The sequence below is a fragment of the Gavia stellata genome, chromosome 3, assembly GCF_030936135.1.
Source record: "Gavia stellata isolate bGavSte3 chromosome 3, bGavSte3.hap2, whole genome shotgun sequence".
Taxonomy (NCBI): Eukaryota; Metazoa; Chordata; class Aves; order Gaviiformes; family Gaviidae; genus Gavia; species Gavia stellata.
In genome coordinates this window covers 102,906,489-102,920,852 of record NC_082596.1, presented here as the reverse complement: position 1 = coordinate 102,920,852, position 14,364 = coordinate 102,906,489, and the positions used below count along the sequence as shown (strand labels likewise).

At 37.4% G+C, this 14,364-nt stretch overlaps 1 protein-coding gene across 1 annotated transcript; it reads right to left on the bottom strand.

The window, feature by feature from the left end:
• Positions 1 to 388: 388 nt before the first annotated feature.
• Positions 389 to 14,313, bottom strand: TRIP13 (thyroid hormone receptor interactor 13). The gene is made up of 13 exons (XM_009806879.2): positions 14,211 to 14,313; positions 12,443 to 12,608; positions 12,007 to 12,136; positions 10,749 to 10,804; positions 8,083 to 8,173; positions 6,491 to 6,563; positions 5,494 to 5,557; positions 5,150 to 5,236; positions 3,855 to 3,961; positions 2,632 to 2,785; positions 2,335 to 2,447; positions 1,094 to 1,163; positions 389 to 520 (listed from the first exon to the last, which is right to left on the bottom strand). The coding sequence occupies exons 1-13, from the start codon at positions 14,300 to 14,302 to the stop codon at positions 425 to 427; spliced, it is 1,299 nt and encodes a 432-aa protein (XP_009805181.1). The 5' UTR covers positions 14,303 to 14,313; the 3' UTR covers positions 389 to 424.
• Between the last annotated feature and the right edge of the window lie 51 nt (positions 14,314 to 14,364).

The following is a 14,364-nucleotide window of genomic DNA, read 5'->3' as shown; positions in this document are numbered from 1 at the left end:
GGCAGATGTATCAGATCCAAAGACTGAATTCCTATTGCTATTAAAAATATAAAAGAAATCAGAAGTATAAAAACTGATGCATGGACAGAAAGTTAGTGATTAAGAACCAAGGAACCGAAGTCTGCCCACTTTTAGTAACTGCAAAAGAAAAAATGATCAGTCAGAAAAAAGTCAGTCAGAAAACTGACTTTTAGCAAGAATTTTTTACAATCCTCCTCCTGACATTTGAAATAAAGCTTTTGAAAAATCTGCTGCAAAATTTCTTAATTGTTTATTAATGAATGTTTTGAAAAACTAGATTAGACATTCCAATTTTTAAGGTGTTGACAATCTATTTTACAGATGCATAGAATTTGCAGAGTTTGTATGAAAAATACGTAGTTTTCAGTGTTAACAATACAGACAACTATAAAACAGTCGAGTATCACACACAGTCTGCAAGTTTCTTTCTTTCTTCAAATTGTTTGTCTACTGCAAGTGAAAGAGCCTGAAGAAACGTTGTCATTGTAACACTGGGGGACTGAAAATAAGAGAACATTTTGTTAGACACGCTACAGCAATAGGCATACATAATACTTCACATACAAATCACAGTATTTAAAAGAGAAATATTTGACTTCCATGTTACAAAATTTTCAAACTGCTACAAAACATAAAGCTGCAGGTTTATTTTAAAACAGCTACCACAGTAAAGTCAAAGTCAAGCTATGCAAAGTCTTGAGTCAATCACTGTTACTGTGGATTTTCTTCAAAAAAGGTTTTTAACAAATTAATATTATTTATAAAGTGGCAGAGGGTTTTCTTTCAGCAAGAAATTATCAGAGAACCAATATCAATGTTCTGTCACAACATTTAATTAAAAGTAGAATGCTGTTGGACAGGTCAATCCCACCCATCTTCTCCAACCTCATTTTATGGGCAGCACAAATTTGTTTCAGTCTACAAAGCTGCAGAAACAGTGCAATTCAGATGAAAAGGGGAGTTTAGCCCCAATCTTTTACTTCAGGCAGTGTCCAAGTGACTTTCCACCTGTCTCAAAATCAAACCAAAATTTAATGAATAGAATAAGCTTACCTGAATTTAATAAACTTACTTGAATATAAAGTGCATGTGCTAGGAAAGGAAGTTTTCTCAGGACCCGGCCACTGAGACCTTCACTTCTTCTATAGTAAAACAGAGACAAGTGCTACTTAAATGCTAAATATCCACTGTTAAAAGAAGACCTTTCCTTTTTCTGTGTTTCTCCCAAAAGTTGCTCTAAAAAAACTCAAATCACAATTCAGCAGGTCACTTGCAGCACTTTTAGCAGAAGCAGGAAGTGAACAGACAACTTCAGCCTATGGGAGGCCGTATGGTACAGAAAAGCAAGCAAGGGTACAGGAATAGCATAGTCACCTTTGCCTTCCAAAGCTTACATCATGCCCTTCACATCACTGTGCCATATCTCGTGAATTTGGGGGAATGTCTACACTGACGGGGTGTTGTACAGACATAACCTTCCATCCACTCGTGGAAGGACTTGAAAAATTTGAAGGCTGGACCTCACGGCTACTGCTTATCTCCTTCTTCCCACCATTTACACACAGCTTCCTTTATCTCACCTACATAATATATGTTTCCATCTCCTAGAACCCAAACCTTTATGCCTGGAAAAACTTACTTGCTTTTACTCCACTCCTCACTGGTTAAGATTGCATACTTCAGGAACAGAAGGAAAACACACTTTCCTGACTTTATGAATGTTATTTTATTTTGTTCCATAGGGACCAGTACTTTGGAAAAAAATATTGCTTGGTATTGTGAATATATTGTTTCAAGAATTGTTATGCTGCAGTGAAAGACTATTTGCTCTACTAGCATACTCAGCAAATCGTAACACTCTCCATTTGCACTTCACTCCTTTCCCCTTTGCTTCTGTCCTGTTAGATCGCGATGCTAAATACTGACTTAGTAGATTGCAAGGCATTCCAAGGAACTTTCTTAGCAGGACTAAGGCCAATGCTACTTCCTCTAAACTGCATTACAATTCACAATATCCACTGACACCTAAGGCACATCACTAATCCAGCCAGCAATTTGCCAAGAGGACTTCAAAGGGCAGAGCAGAAACCAGAAGCAGTCCTAAGCCAAGCCAGATCTGAGACTAAGAAATGCTGGCAAATCCTGATCACTTCCACTTTTTGTCCCCTGAAAGGTTTTGCACTAACCTTAATGAAGAAAATCGAGAGGTTTCAGAACTGTAACTGTTATGAAATTCAATTACTTTTATACATCATTCCACAACTCATTAATATAAGTATATCTATATAAAAATGTAGAATTTCAGAACCTTACCTTGAGATTTCTTTTAGTACAAGGCTTAACCTTGACACATTGTTTTCTACGAAGCCTATCATCTCTAGCTCTCTGAGTGTCAGGAGCTGCTGTCGAGGATATATTATTTGACACTAGAAAGAAGAGTTATACACTGTTGTATGAAAAACTTAAATACATTCAAAATTAAATTCTACAGTAAGAGTGGAAATACAGACAAGGAATGAAATTCGTGCATTTTTGTTATTTAGGAAGTACGACTAAAATGTCAAATTTATTAAAATAGGACATTTTATAGTCTTGCTTTCAAAATATTACCTTCATCAGTTCTTCCAAGCAAGAAAGATATATTCTAAATATTGCTGCAGTGGATGGAGGTCCAATGTATTGCTTTATGTCAGCCCTGTCTACAAAGGCCATGTCAATTTTCTCCGTAATATTTGAAGTAGTCAGGATAACTACATTTGGATACCTTCAAGATAAAAGCAGGTTTTTAGGTCACAGGTACAAGAATTATCTCCTTTTGTGACTGGCAAATTGAGACCTTCCTTCTTACGACTCAAGCCATTTCATGCAACAAGCAGTCACACCACTTTAGTCAGCCAACAATGACATTAAATGATCTGAAGCTCTTGGCCAGTTATCAATAATCTATCTCAAAGCACAGTATCTTTCTTACAGCTGTTTCTCAAGTGTCCATAGTTTCTCTAACCCTATTTTAGAAGTGATATACATTAACTATCTAGAGCCTACTGGCATAGCTTCTGCCACAAAAAAAAAAAAAAAAAAAAAAAGATGAAAAGATGCTCATAAATTTGAACCTTTAATCTACATGTTTTCCATTTCAATTCAGTAGGATGTATACAGTTTAACTGGCAACATGACACATTCTGACCGCAGATGGCATTAGAGTGAGCTTAAAAGAGAAGTAACGTCTCCTTGCTCTAAGAAATATTGAAAGAACATTCTTAACTGTAGCTATTTTTAACAAAGCCTGTGAACTTTTATGTGTGCATAAGCCACTTACCTTTAATTAGCTGCAAGACAAGGCCAAATACTAGGGCATCTTTCTTTCTGTGAACAGAACCAAGTATGCCCAAAAAGGGGAGGGAAGTGGCAGGAATAAAACAAGTGATGGTATGCTGCACTAAATCCAGCACGCAAAGCAGACCAAGCATCATGAACAATTGCTTCTAAGCCATGTGTTGTGCAAGTCTGCTTTAGACTGACATCCAGAAGCTGTAAATAATGAATGAATTCTTCACTGCTCTTATTCTTGTCTCTCCAAGCAGATATCACGACCATCTGTCCTGTACCTCTCCCTAGCTTTAAAGGAAGTATACCATCTCTAGATCTGATTGTTCACTCAGTTACATGCAAAATATTCTGTTGGATTACTCCTATTTCTTTTCACAATTAGCATCATTAACAAAGAATAGGTCACTAACCAATTTGGTTTAGTATTCCAAGTAGGAATTAAGATTTAGCAGGAATCCTGAAATAGTCAATTACGTTTTGCTGTTGCATTAATATGAGTTTACCTTTTAATCTGATCTATTTGTGTCAGTACAGCATTCACCACACGAATAGCATCTGAAGGCTCTGTGCCTGCCTTGAAGGCACTGCGGGCTGCTGTGAGGCTTTCCACCTACAAAAAACCAAACCAACCAACAATCAAAAAAACCCAACAAAAAAATATCACCAAACACCAAAAAAAAACTGTAAAAGATTGCACATTTGGAGTGCTGGCAGCAAGCAAATAACCCAGACAATACACCTTCAGATCCTTGCGTCTGGTATCTAAAACTTCATCTTCAGAATCTTTTGTTAAGTAGGAATTTACAGAGAGAGGGAAAGGAATGTCAAGGAAGCAAAGTGTAATGAGTGAAATTCCTGTTTAGACAGCAGAACAGAAGCTGTTTTCTATTCTAATTAAATTTTGGGTGCAGCGGGGACATACACACACAGACCAGAATAATGAATACACTGAATTTAGAATGAGCTTCCCCATAGGAACTCCAATATAACAAAGCTAATAAGGAACATACTTACTAAGTTGCTTATGTATGAAACTCTGAAGAGAATCTAGACAATGAACCAAACCATAATAATGCTTTTTAGAGCTTCAGTCTGGAGGAGGCTGAAGGGAGACCTTATCGCGCTCTACAACTACCTGAAAGGAGGTTGCAGAGAGGTGGGTGTTGGTCTCTTCTCCCAAGTAACAAGTGATAGGACAAGAGGAAATGGCCTCAAGTTGCGCCAGGGGAGGTTTAGGCTGGATATGAGGAAAAATGTCTTTCCTGAGAGAGTGGTGAAGCATTGGAACAGGCTGCCCAGAGAGGTGGTGGAGTCACTATCACTGGAGGGGTTCAAGGAACGTGTGGACATAGCACTGCGGGACATGGTTTAGTGGGCATGGTGGTGTTAGTTGATGGTTGGACTTGATGATCTTACAGGTCTTTTCCAACCTTAATGATTCTGTGATTCTGTGATTTTACACCATACGTAAGAGCACAATTAATACAAATCTAGGCTACTTTGAAGTTTAAAATAATACTTCACTTGCAACACACAGCAGCAAGAGAAGTTCCACAAAGAAAGGTTTCGCTTCATTTTCAGCTGGAATTTGCCTCCTAAATCGTACTGTGTTCCTCCCAAATCTCTTAAATCTGCAGCAGTCAAGATTAAAATTCACTCTTCTGCACAAAGTTACGTAACTTACAAAAAAGCATAAATATGCTTTTATTGTTCTTTACGAACAAGCATTATCACAGTTCCCTCCCATCAATTTGCTTTCTGCTAAATTTTATGTACATCAGTGCTATTACAATCATACCTCATCAATCAGTACAAATACAAGAGCATCTTTGTCATCAATTAACTCTTGAATCTTCTGAAACATCTTGGTTACCAGCTTGCCACTCTAGAAAGACACCATATGCATACGTTTAACTATTTCCTTATCACACAACTTTCCAAGCCTTACCTTATTTAAAGATGGAAATACCTGCTTTTTAAAGTAACTTTCTAATTAATATAGCTTCTATTCAAGTGTTCTCAAACACATTAATTATTCTGAGTAATCTTTGGTGCACACACTTATTTTATGAAACAAGCTCAACAAAAACAGTGTAATTTCTAAAACACAAAGTCTGCTTAATTAGCTACATCAATACATACCTCAGAAAACCATTTAGAGAAAAGGCTATGGCTGTTTATCTCAATTAACTGTCCATACCTATACCTAAAGTATGAAGGGAAAAAGAAGTATCAACTCTATTGTAAATAAAAGTCAGTGATCTCATTAACTTACGTAAGTCTCATTCCCTCCATTTCAACCCTGGAATTCTGTGAATTAGTACTTTAAATTACTTACTTTTCAAAACATAATACCTGTTTTGAGTTTAATTGTCATTTCCAGAAACGCATCTCACTAGAATTCTTTATATAAAAATGCTATCAGAATTACTTCATTAGAACAGGTGCTATTAAAATATAGTTCAAGTAACAATTACCATGCTAATGGCCTCATTCTTCTGTTCGTGTAAGATTTTGTTCAGTATAGCAAGAACACATATAAAAGCATGAAACTTATTTACTTAGCTCTGCATGGATATCCTTAGACAAAATATCTCAGCCACACATTATATAGCCTATGTTTATCATAATTTCAGCTTGGGCTAGTGTCAGATCACTCCAATAATTACACATTATTTATGTTACACCTAGTATTTTATATAACATTAATATTTTATGTAAATTTGTTAAGTTGCTACGAAGTTTAAGGCTATCTCTTATTAGTTACAAAATCACTACCTATTAAAAACAGGCTTTCTTGAACATGAAGATATAAATAGCAGGCTCGATACTCTGTGATCCTTTGTCCTTTAATGTTCATTGATGTACAATATGAGCACAAACAAATTACTATATCGCCACTGGAATTTGTTTTACATACCTGGGCACAAATAATGGCACACTTTAAAAGGCGTTAAAATATCCTAACCAGTCTCTCTATTAGATCAATTTTATTGCTAGACAGGTGCACTATAAAAGACCTATGAACATTAGCACTTGGCACCAGTTACTTGAAATCAAATATTAAACATCTTTGGGCTACTGAAAAAGAACAATTAACAATGGTAAACTAAAGTGAAAAATTTCCAAAAATGATCACCTGTATGACAGTCGAATTGTCAGCTTCTGAGCCAATGCTTTACAGAGAGAGGTTTTCCCAGTTCCAGGAGGGCCTGGTTTGAAATCAAATCCATACATTACACAGAATCTGCATCAGATTGTTAATGACATGTAACATCTTTTCAACTACTGTATTTCATTACAGCACTAATTTTAGAATAAAAACAGCAGACAATGACTGTGAGCACCAGAGTATTTTGAGAAGATTGCTTACTCCACTAGTCCTTTAAATTTATATCATTTTCAATCATTAGTACAGTTAGTGTAACGGTTTGTATGCAGACACCATAAAGTTAAAATTCTCAACAGCCACAGAAGAAAAGTGTCTCACCCTACCAGGGTTTATGCTTATTAGCATTCTTAAAAATCAGTGCTATGCTTAAACTTGTATCTTCCTGAAACACACTCTTCTAACACACAAACCAGAAACACATCAAGCCCAGTTTGATCAGGTGTCCATTTTCCCAGAAATCTCTACCTTGGGGCAACCCAGAGCATCTCAGGAAGTACGCTCTGAGACAAACCTTTTCGATCTGGCTTGGCACCCTATGGAAAAGCCACACAGACTTTCTCCAAACAGACAAGTACAAGCATAGTTAAACAGAGTATGAATGCATGGCAGGTGATGTGTGGGTGCTAAACAAACTGATAACATGAACCAGATGACAGTACTTTCATTCAAAGCCAGTACTGCCATTATAGCATAAATGTATTTTGCATTACAACAGCTGCAGATTTCCCAGTATTAACTTCTTTGTGATCACAATAATAAGCTCATTACTAAAATTAAATATGTCTATCATAAATATATTATTAACAGTCTGAAATATATAGTCTTCCAAACAAAAACATCCTGCAGCTTCTAAACTGATACACAGTTATAACTTAAGTATAATCAACACTCATAACAAACATTGCCACTATGACCTTTTATTTTTGAATACCAGTCTTGATGACAAAATTCTAATTAATCAATAGGAAGCTGCATTTTGCAAGAGAATGTATTCAGTTGATGTTAATCTCATTTATGGTATAACCTCCACAATAAGGTAGGACTGACTGAAGATTACGACTTCACTGAAATAGTAATCACTAAATTAGCGTGATTACCGCCTTCATACTTGGCAACAGAACACACAGTGTTAATAACACAACACAGAGGTTGATTTCCCAGTTTCCTCAAAAGTTTTTATAAAGCCATAACTAACAAATTTTTTAACACTGTGATAGAACTGTAACTAATATATGGCTCCTCATGTCCTCAGTAGCTGCATTATTTTTGCACTTTGTACAAAAAAAGCAATAATATCACTTAAAAATTACAATTAAAAAACCCAACTATTGCCACTGCATTATAAAATTTAGAATTTAAATTCCTGCAAAACATAGTACACGTGAACATTGATTTGATTCTGACATTACATTTCATCTAAATTTGTATTATAGAGAGAATACTTCTCTGCTGCTTCTTGTCTAATTTCACAACACAGAAGTGCAATACAAGTTTTTCCAGAAGGAAAGTATAAACAGATGGCCAATGAATCTACTTGGTTTAAAACAGATCATTTTTACCATGTAGCAAAACAACTCTGTTCCACGATATCAGGTTGCTGTCAACGTTTTTGTCAGAAAATAGTAACGTTGTCGTCACATAATCAAGCAACTAATTGAAGAGCAGAAAAAGAGATACACAGATTAGAGACATATCAGCAAATACAGTTACAAATAGAAGCAATTTCCTAATTATGTCTTTTGTGTACTCCTAACAAAAAAAAAATTGGGCTCATTTCTTTTAGTCATAGGCAAATTTTCTTTCTGCAAAGGTTGTAAATTCCTTTCGTTCCTGCCCTCGGGAAAAAGAATAGCATGTACTGGGCACAAATGGAGTTCCAGAACTTTTACACAAATAAATTAAATGCTTTAAGGAAGTGAAATGATTTTTGTTTTCCATCATCCCACTTATAGCATGTCTTTAAAACACAAGCTGCCCTAGCAAGAGAGTCAAAGACTCAAACTCCACGTCCTGTTTAGATGTTGTACAGCTATACATTTGTTCAGTTTGTTGTAGTCAACCAACCAACCAAAGCATTTCCTGTCACGTTTAATTCCTTTCTACTGAAGCATTTGTATCAGCTACTGTAAGGAATTTGTAGGTTGGTTTTCCTTCCAAATAAGGGAAGTTGGATGTACTTCCCTGAATTCTTGCTTCTAAAAGTAATGCTACTTCATTTTAGAATTATCTGGAATTAGGAAGTAAAGAACTCTTCCAACAAAATGAATATGAGCCTCAGGTGTGAATCTATACAGATTCTTACCTATAACAACACCTGATACCACATTATTTTCTGTTGCTGATACCTGTAACGTGCTTTTGATCCATATGTGTTAATAGGACAATACAATAGCATTCCTGCAATATCTCATGCCCAAGACGGAGCAATTATGCAACAGCAAAACCCCTGAACTTCATCCAGCATGTTTTTCAACATTATATTGACACTGACTGTACTATTTTGAAAATTCACAGCAATCATTTCAGGGTCTGTAGAACCCAACCGTACCCAGCCAGTTCCAAGGTTTAAAGAATGAACATTCATCACAATTACTTTTACAGAAGTTAAGTAGTTCTAGTTTTAGTCATTAAAAGCTACTACTTTTTTCTACCAACGTACACTTAAAGTCAACAGTGATCAACTTGCTGTTATTTAGTACATCAGTAAGTATAATTAAATAGTCTTGTCATTTCACAGATAATTTGGAAAGCAGTTCCTTAAATTAGACAAACGTTGATGTGTTAATTTTTGTTTACCTTATAAATGAAGAAGTACAATCACTGGAATGTTTTGCTTTACTACAGATGGTTATAAAGACTTCAGTGAGAATACTGTATCTATGGTACTATAAACAAGCTAATGAATTAGTTATTTGTGTCCAAAAATTTCAGGTCGAAGCTTTTTTTTTTTTAAGAAGCACGATAAACATCTTAATGAGTGCTGTCATAAGAGCAACTGAATTGAATCACTTGTGGTTTTTACTCGCATCACAATTACCAAATTTCAGATTACAGTATTACAGTTCTACAAGCTCTGGCAGTTATCTTCGCAACCTTTGATGAATGCACAGAATCTTCAAACTAGAAAATGATCCCATGGAACTGTTTTGTTTCTTCTGAATGCCTTAAGTAGAAGCACACTCATTCTATGTGCATTTGTACGAACGGTAACCGTGCCGGCTGACATTACTGCTAAACCCATGAATTCTCTAGCTGCTGCCAGAAACACGCAGGTAAACTCCCATTCCTTTCCGCCTAGCCTGCACCCAGCACTTCCATTACATGACCATTAGCTATGGTCACAGTGGACAAATTAACGGGACAAAACCAGGTGGAAATTAGCCCATTACACACTAAGTTGAACACTTTCAGTGATTTAGTTTCCTCAGTTAGTTTACTGCAAGGTAACAAGAGTGCAAGTAGAAGGGAAGCACTGCAAGTACAGCTGATAGCAACACACTTCTCTTTTAGCAATAGCAAGCCACCAAAACTGCCTTATCATTAAAAAAACCCCACACCAAACACACAACAGATCTTTTGGGACACTCACAATGGAGAAACAGAATTGATTTCAAAGGATGCTGCGTACATTTTTTCTAAGCCTCTTCGAAGTTATTTTTTCCCACCATTTTTCTTCTCCCCTTCTAGAAAAACATGCAATTAATGAGCCTTAAAACAAGGTGCAGTATTTTAGCAAAGTGAATTTCTACCCTGTTCTACAGAACATTCATTGTTTTCTTCACGCGGGCTGATGAATACGTCTAAAGCAAAAGTGAGAATCTTCTGAGAAGTTTTAAGTTGCTACCAAAACAACACCTCTAGCTGTTAAACTTCTGATTTCTGTAAAATAAGTCAACACATATGAAGAAATTCTTTATAATTTGTGGCATGAGCATCACTGAACCCAGTTTCACAGGGAAAGTGAGATTTTTTGCAAAGCTGACTTCACAGTAGTACGTATTGATATACGTCTGAGATATGATGTTTAATCTCAAAACGTCAGCTCTGTCTTCTTCTGTTAAGTGTACATCAGAGAAGTATGTAACTATCAAAAATTATACAGAGATTTTTTGAGCTGGTGATTTCCACATAACTTCTCCATGGGATGCAACAAACTTCAAACAGGCTATATTTCAACTCTTACTTCTCCTCAAGCAATTTTAATTGTTATTCATTTTCAACTTACGTGTGATTTTACTTCAGTGTCATATATAAGACTTTCCCAAAGGCCATGGAATTCAGCTGCAAAAGCAATATATCATATACCGGTTTAGGACAAATCAATCTGGGAACTTGTAATCTACCATTGCAGCACAAAGCAGTTTTCAAATTATTCTCAACTAAAATTAAGGATTAAGAACAGATCTAGGAGAGCAATTAAAATATAAGGAAAAAAACATATGAGTTAGTTTTCTCAAAATGCAAACACTACTTTCTAACAGACAAATTCAGCAGTTTCACAACTTGTGTTTCCTCAAATAGTTGTGAGCAGAAATTAATCTTCTTAATTTCTTAACATGAAAAGAAAAATATTATTCTTTCCACCCTCAATAGGGGATGAACCTACATTTCCCCAAGATAGAGAGCTATGAAAAGTTGGGGTGGGAGGAGGGTTCTAAGCCCAATTTTATCATTCAGTTGTTTTTTTTCTTGTTTCTAACATCAATATGTAGAGGACAAAAAAAAAAATCGTTTCTAGCTGTTAGTTTCTAGCTTTCAGCAAAGAAACGCAAAAAAGACTGAACAACTAGAAACAACAATAATACGGGAATAATGTCAAAGTATCAGATTGAATTCTTTCTGAAGAGAAATGTAATGGACAGTAAGGCTTTTCACAAAATGCAAAGAGCAAGAAATGTCTCAGAATCACTGTCTCTTTGAGCTTAAGCTCACACCTATACTTCTCCTTCCAGGCACAGAATCCAAATTCCCCAAGCACGAGATAGTAACAGGCCGGCCATGCTCTATTGCAGAGCAAAGCCTGCCTTCTTTTCAGAAGACACTCTGAGGACTCTAAATCTCTTTAGTTAGTTTGTTTGTTCCAAATAGAAGAGCAGCACCGTCTTGGGGGCTGGAAGTCAGCAGTGGGCTCTGGAAAATGAATGTTTAAACTGATGAGTTTCTTGTGGGTCTCCAAATAAAAATTTGGAATGCAGCTTTTTGAATTAAAAATTTGCATGGTTCTGATTATGACTATACATTTTATTCCAGAAGACCAGTTACTTCCAGCCATCCACAAGTATTACAGAAATAAATGACATGTTGTGGAATCACCTGTAGTAGTTCAGTCAAAACCATAAAGTCCAAATATATTGGTTCCATCGACAACGGACAATACATACAAGTAATACCTTTAACAGGCAACCATATAAACACTTTTAGCCTTTCCAAGATTTTTTTTCATTGTAATTGCTCTAGACCTTCCAGAAATATCACAAGGGTACCTGCTGGTAGCACCCAGTGGTTAGCTGCAATGATATCCTCATTCTCTTCTTCCAGGTTTTCAGAGCTTGGTCCTTCTTCATTGAGATGAAAAATGTGAAGAGAAAGACTGCTTTTGCTCAAGTCAATAGGCTAGAATGGACATAAAAAGACTTCTAATACATCGTATTTCTTGTTCAAAGCTAATTATAACATAAGAAAGTTACAGTTCTCAGACGGCACTCAGCTTTGAAGCCTACTACTTCTGTTTTAGACCTTACTAAGGGGTGTAGGCCCAAAAACTTAGTCCCCTTTTCCTGGTTATACCAGCCGGCCTAATAAAAGATACTAAATCATCCTATAGACCTTGTCTTGCTTACGTCCTTAGGCTATCACTGGTCTACCTACAATTAGTTTGCAGGCATACGAGCAGAGCTGTACATTCTTGACTGTGAATACCTGTCTGTCTTTCAGTTTCAGCTCTGTATCCACAATCGACACGGACTGCACATTGCTGTTAAGGAAACCATCGTCAAACTCTGTCCACTTGTAATCACCAAACACGATGTTATGTCTGTTCAACAGCTTTAAGACGCTCATCCTGATATCTTCTTTCTTGGCCGCACTAAGAAGAAAGAAACAGCATTATTTGTGGCATTGACATTTATAAGGAAGTATGAACTGATATCAGAGTGCTTTATTTCATATGCTAAGCCTACACAGAAAATAGTTTCCATCTCACAAAAAACCAAAAAAACCCAAAACCATAAAAAAATCCCCAAACCACCCCTCAAAAAAGCCAACCCCCCAAAAAAAAAACCCCAAACCCACTCAATCCCCTCCCAACATTCTGCAGAAAAAAATCCTATCAAGTTCAGTTTGTTGGCAAAAGCAACAAGTTTGATACTTGTTTTTAACTTGTGCGTTAAAAGACGCAAGCCAAAGAATACTAGTTGCTCTGTTCGCAGTCGTATCAGGGGACATGGAATGACACAGCTAGAAGACTTCAAGAATGGAAATCAGTTACGCAATCTGACTGCGTTTCACTAGGAAAAACAGAAAAACTCATAACCAAGCTACTAGATGAAATTTGGTACACTTAGCTTGGAAGCTCTATTACGCTTTTGTGTTTGAGGACAGCTGATACCTCAGGATGGGTACATGCTATAAGGAGAATTCCAGTAGAAGAGACAAAAACTACAGGAAAAGGAATACCATTTTAAGATTTCAGAAAGGCTTTAACTTAATTTTGCGATTTCAGTGATGCATTCCCAGTTCCTTGTCTTTTAAGTCTGACAAAAAGAGAGCAGTAGATATTCTACACCTTGACTTTAACAAAACCTTGGACACCCTCTCCCATAGTATCCAGATAGCCAAATTGGTAAGATAAGGACTGAATAAATGGACAAGGTGGCTGGACTGTCCAGCGCAAAGGGTTGTGATTAGTAGTACAAAAACTAAGCAGAGCTGCCAGTAAGTCAGGCAGGGAAAGGTGGGGAGGTGGTGCTGTCAATATTGGGGCCAAGGTTGTATTTACATCTTCATTTACATCCTGGACAATGGGATAGAAAGCAACTGCAGCAAGTTTACGGAGAACACCAAAGCAGGGAGAACTGTCAGCACACTAGAGAGCAGGGCTGCCATTCGGAGGGACCTCTGCAGGTTGGAGATACGATTTGACGGGAACCTCTTGAAGTTCAACAAAAGTAAACGTGAAATCCTGTCTCTCCATCTGCTGCCCAGACAAGGGTACAGACCAGAGGCCAACTGGATGAAAAGCGGCTTTGCGAAAAGCAACCCGGGGTACCGGTGGACAAGTCGGCAACAAGTCAGCCGTGTGCCCCTGCTACAGGTAAGGCCAACTTTATGCCAGGCTGTGCAAGCAACAGCACAAACGTTAGGGAAAGTGATTCTTTCCATCTACTGCTGTTTGCGAGGCCACATCTGGAGCACTGTGTGCAGTTTCGGGCTCTGCCATACAAGAGACAGTGATATACTGGAACAAGTCCAGAATATAGCCACCAACTTGATCATGGATCACGCGACGCACAAGGAGAAGCTGAGCAAAATGGGTTTGTTCAACCTTAGGAAGAGACACCTGTGTGGGAACTCATGGGAGAGCGCAGAGAAGGCAGAGCAGAGCGCTGCACACTCTTGCAGGCGCGCGGCACAAAGCCAAAAGGCAACAGGCAGAGGCCGCAGCAAGTAAAGTTCTGATGAGAGAGACCTGCTTGCTTTCTGATGAACTTCCACGTGTATCTGAACGCTGTCACACACGTTCGGGAGCGCTTGCTTCAAGTCCCCAGCGGCTTCGTCCATCCTCCGCGCTCCTAGGAGGAAAGCGATACCGGGGAGAAGCAGGCTCTCAGCGACCGTTGCAC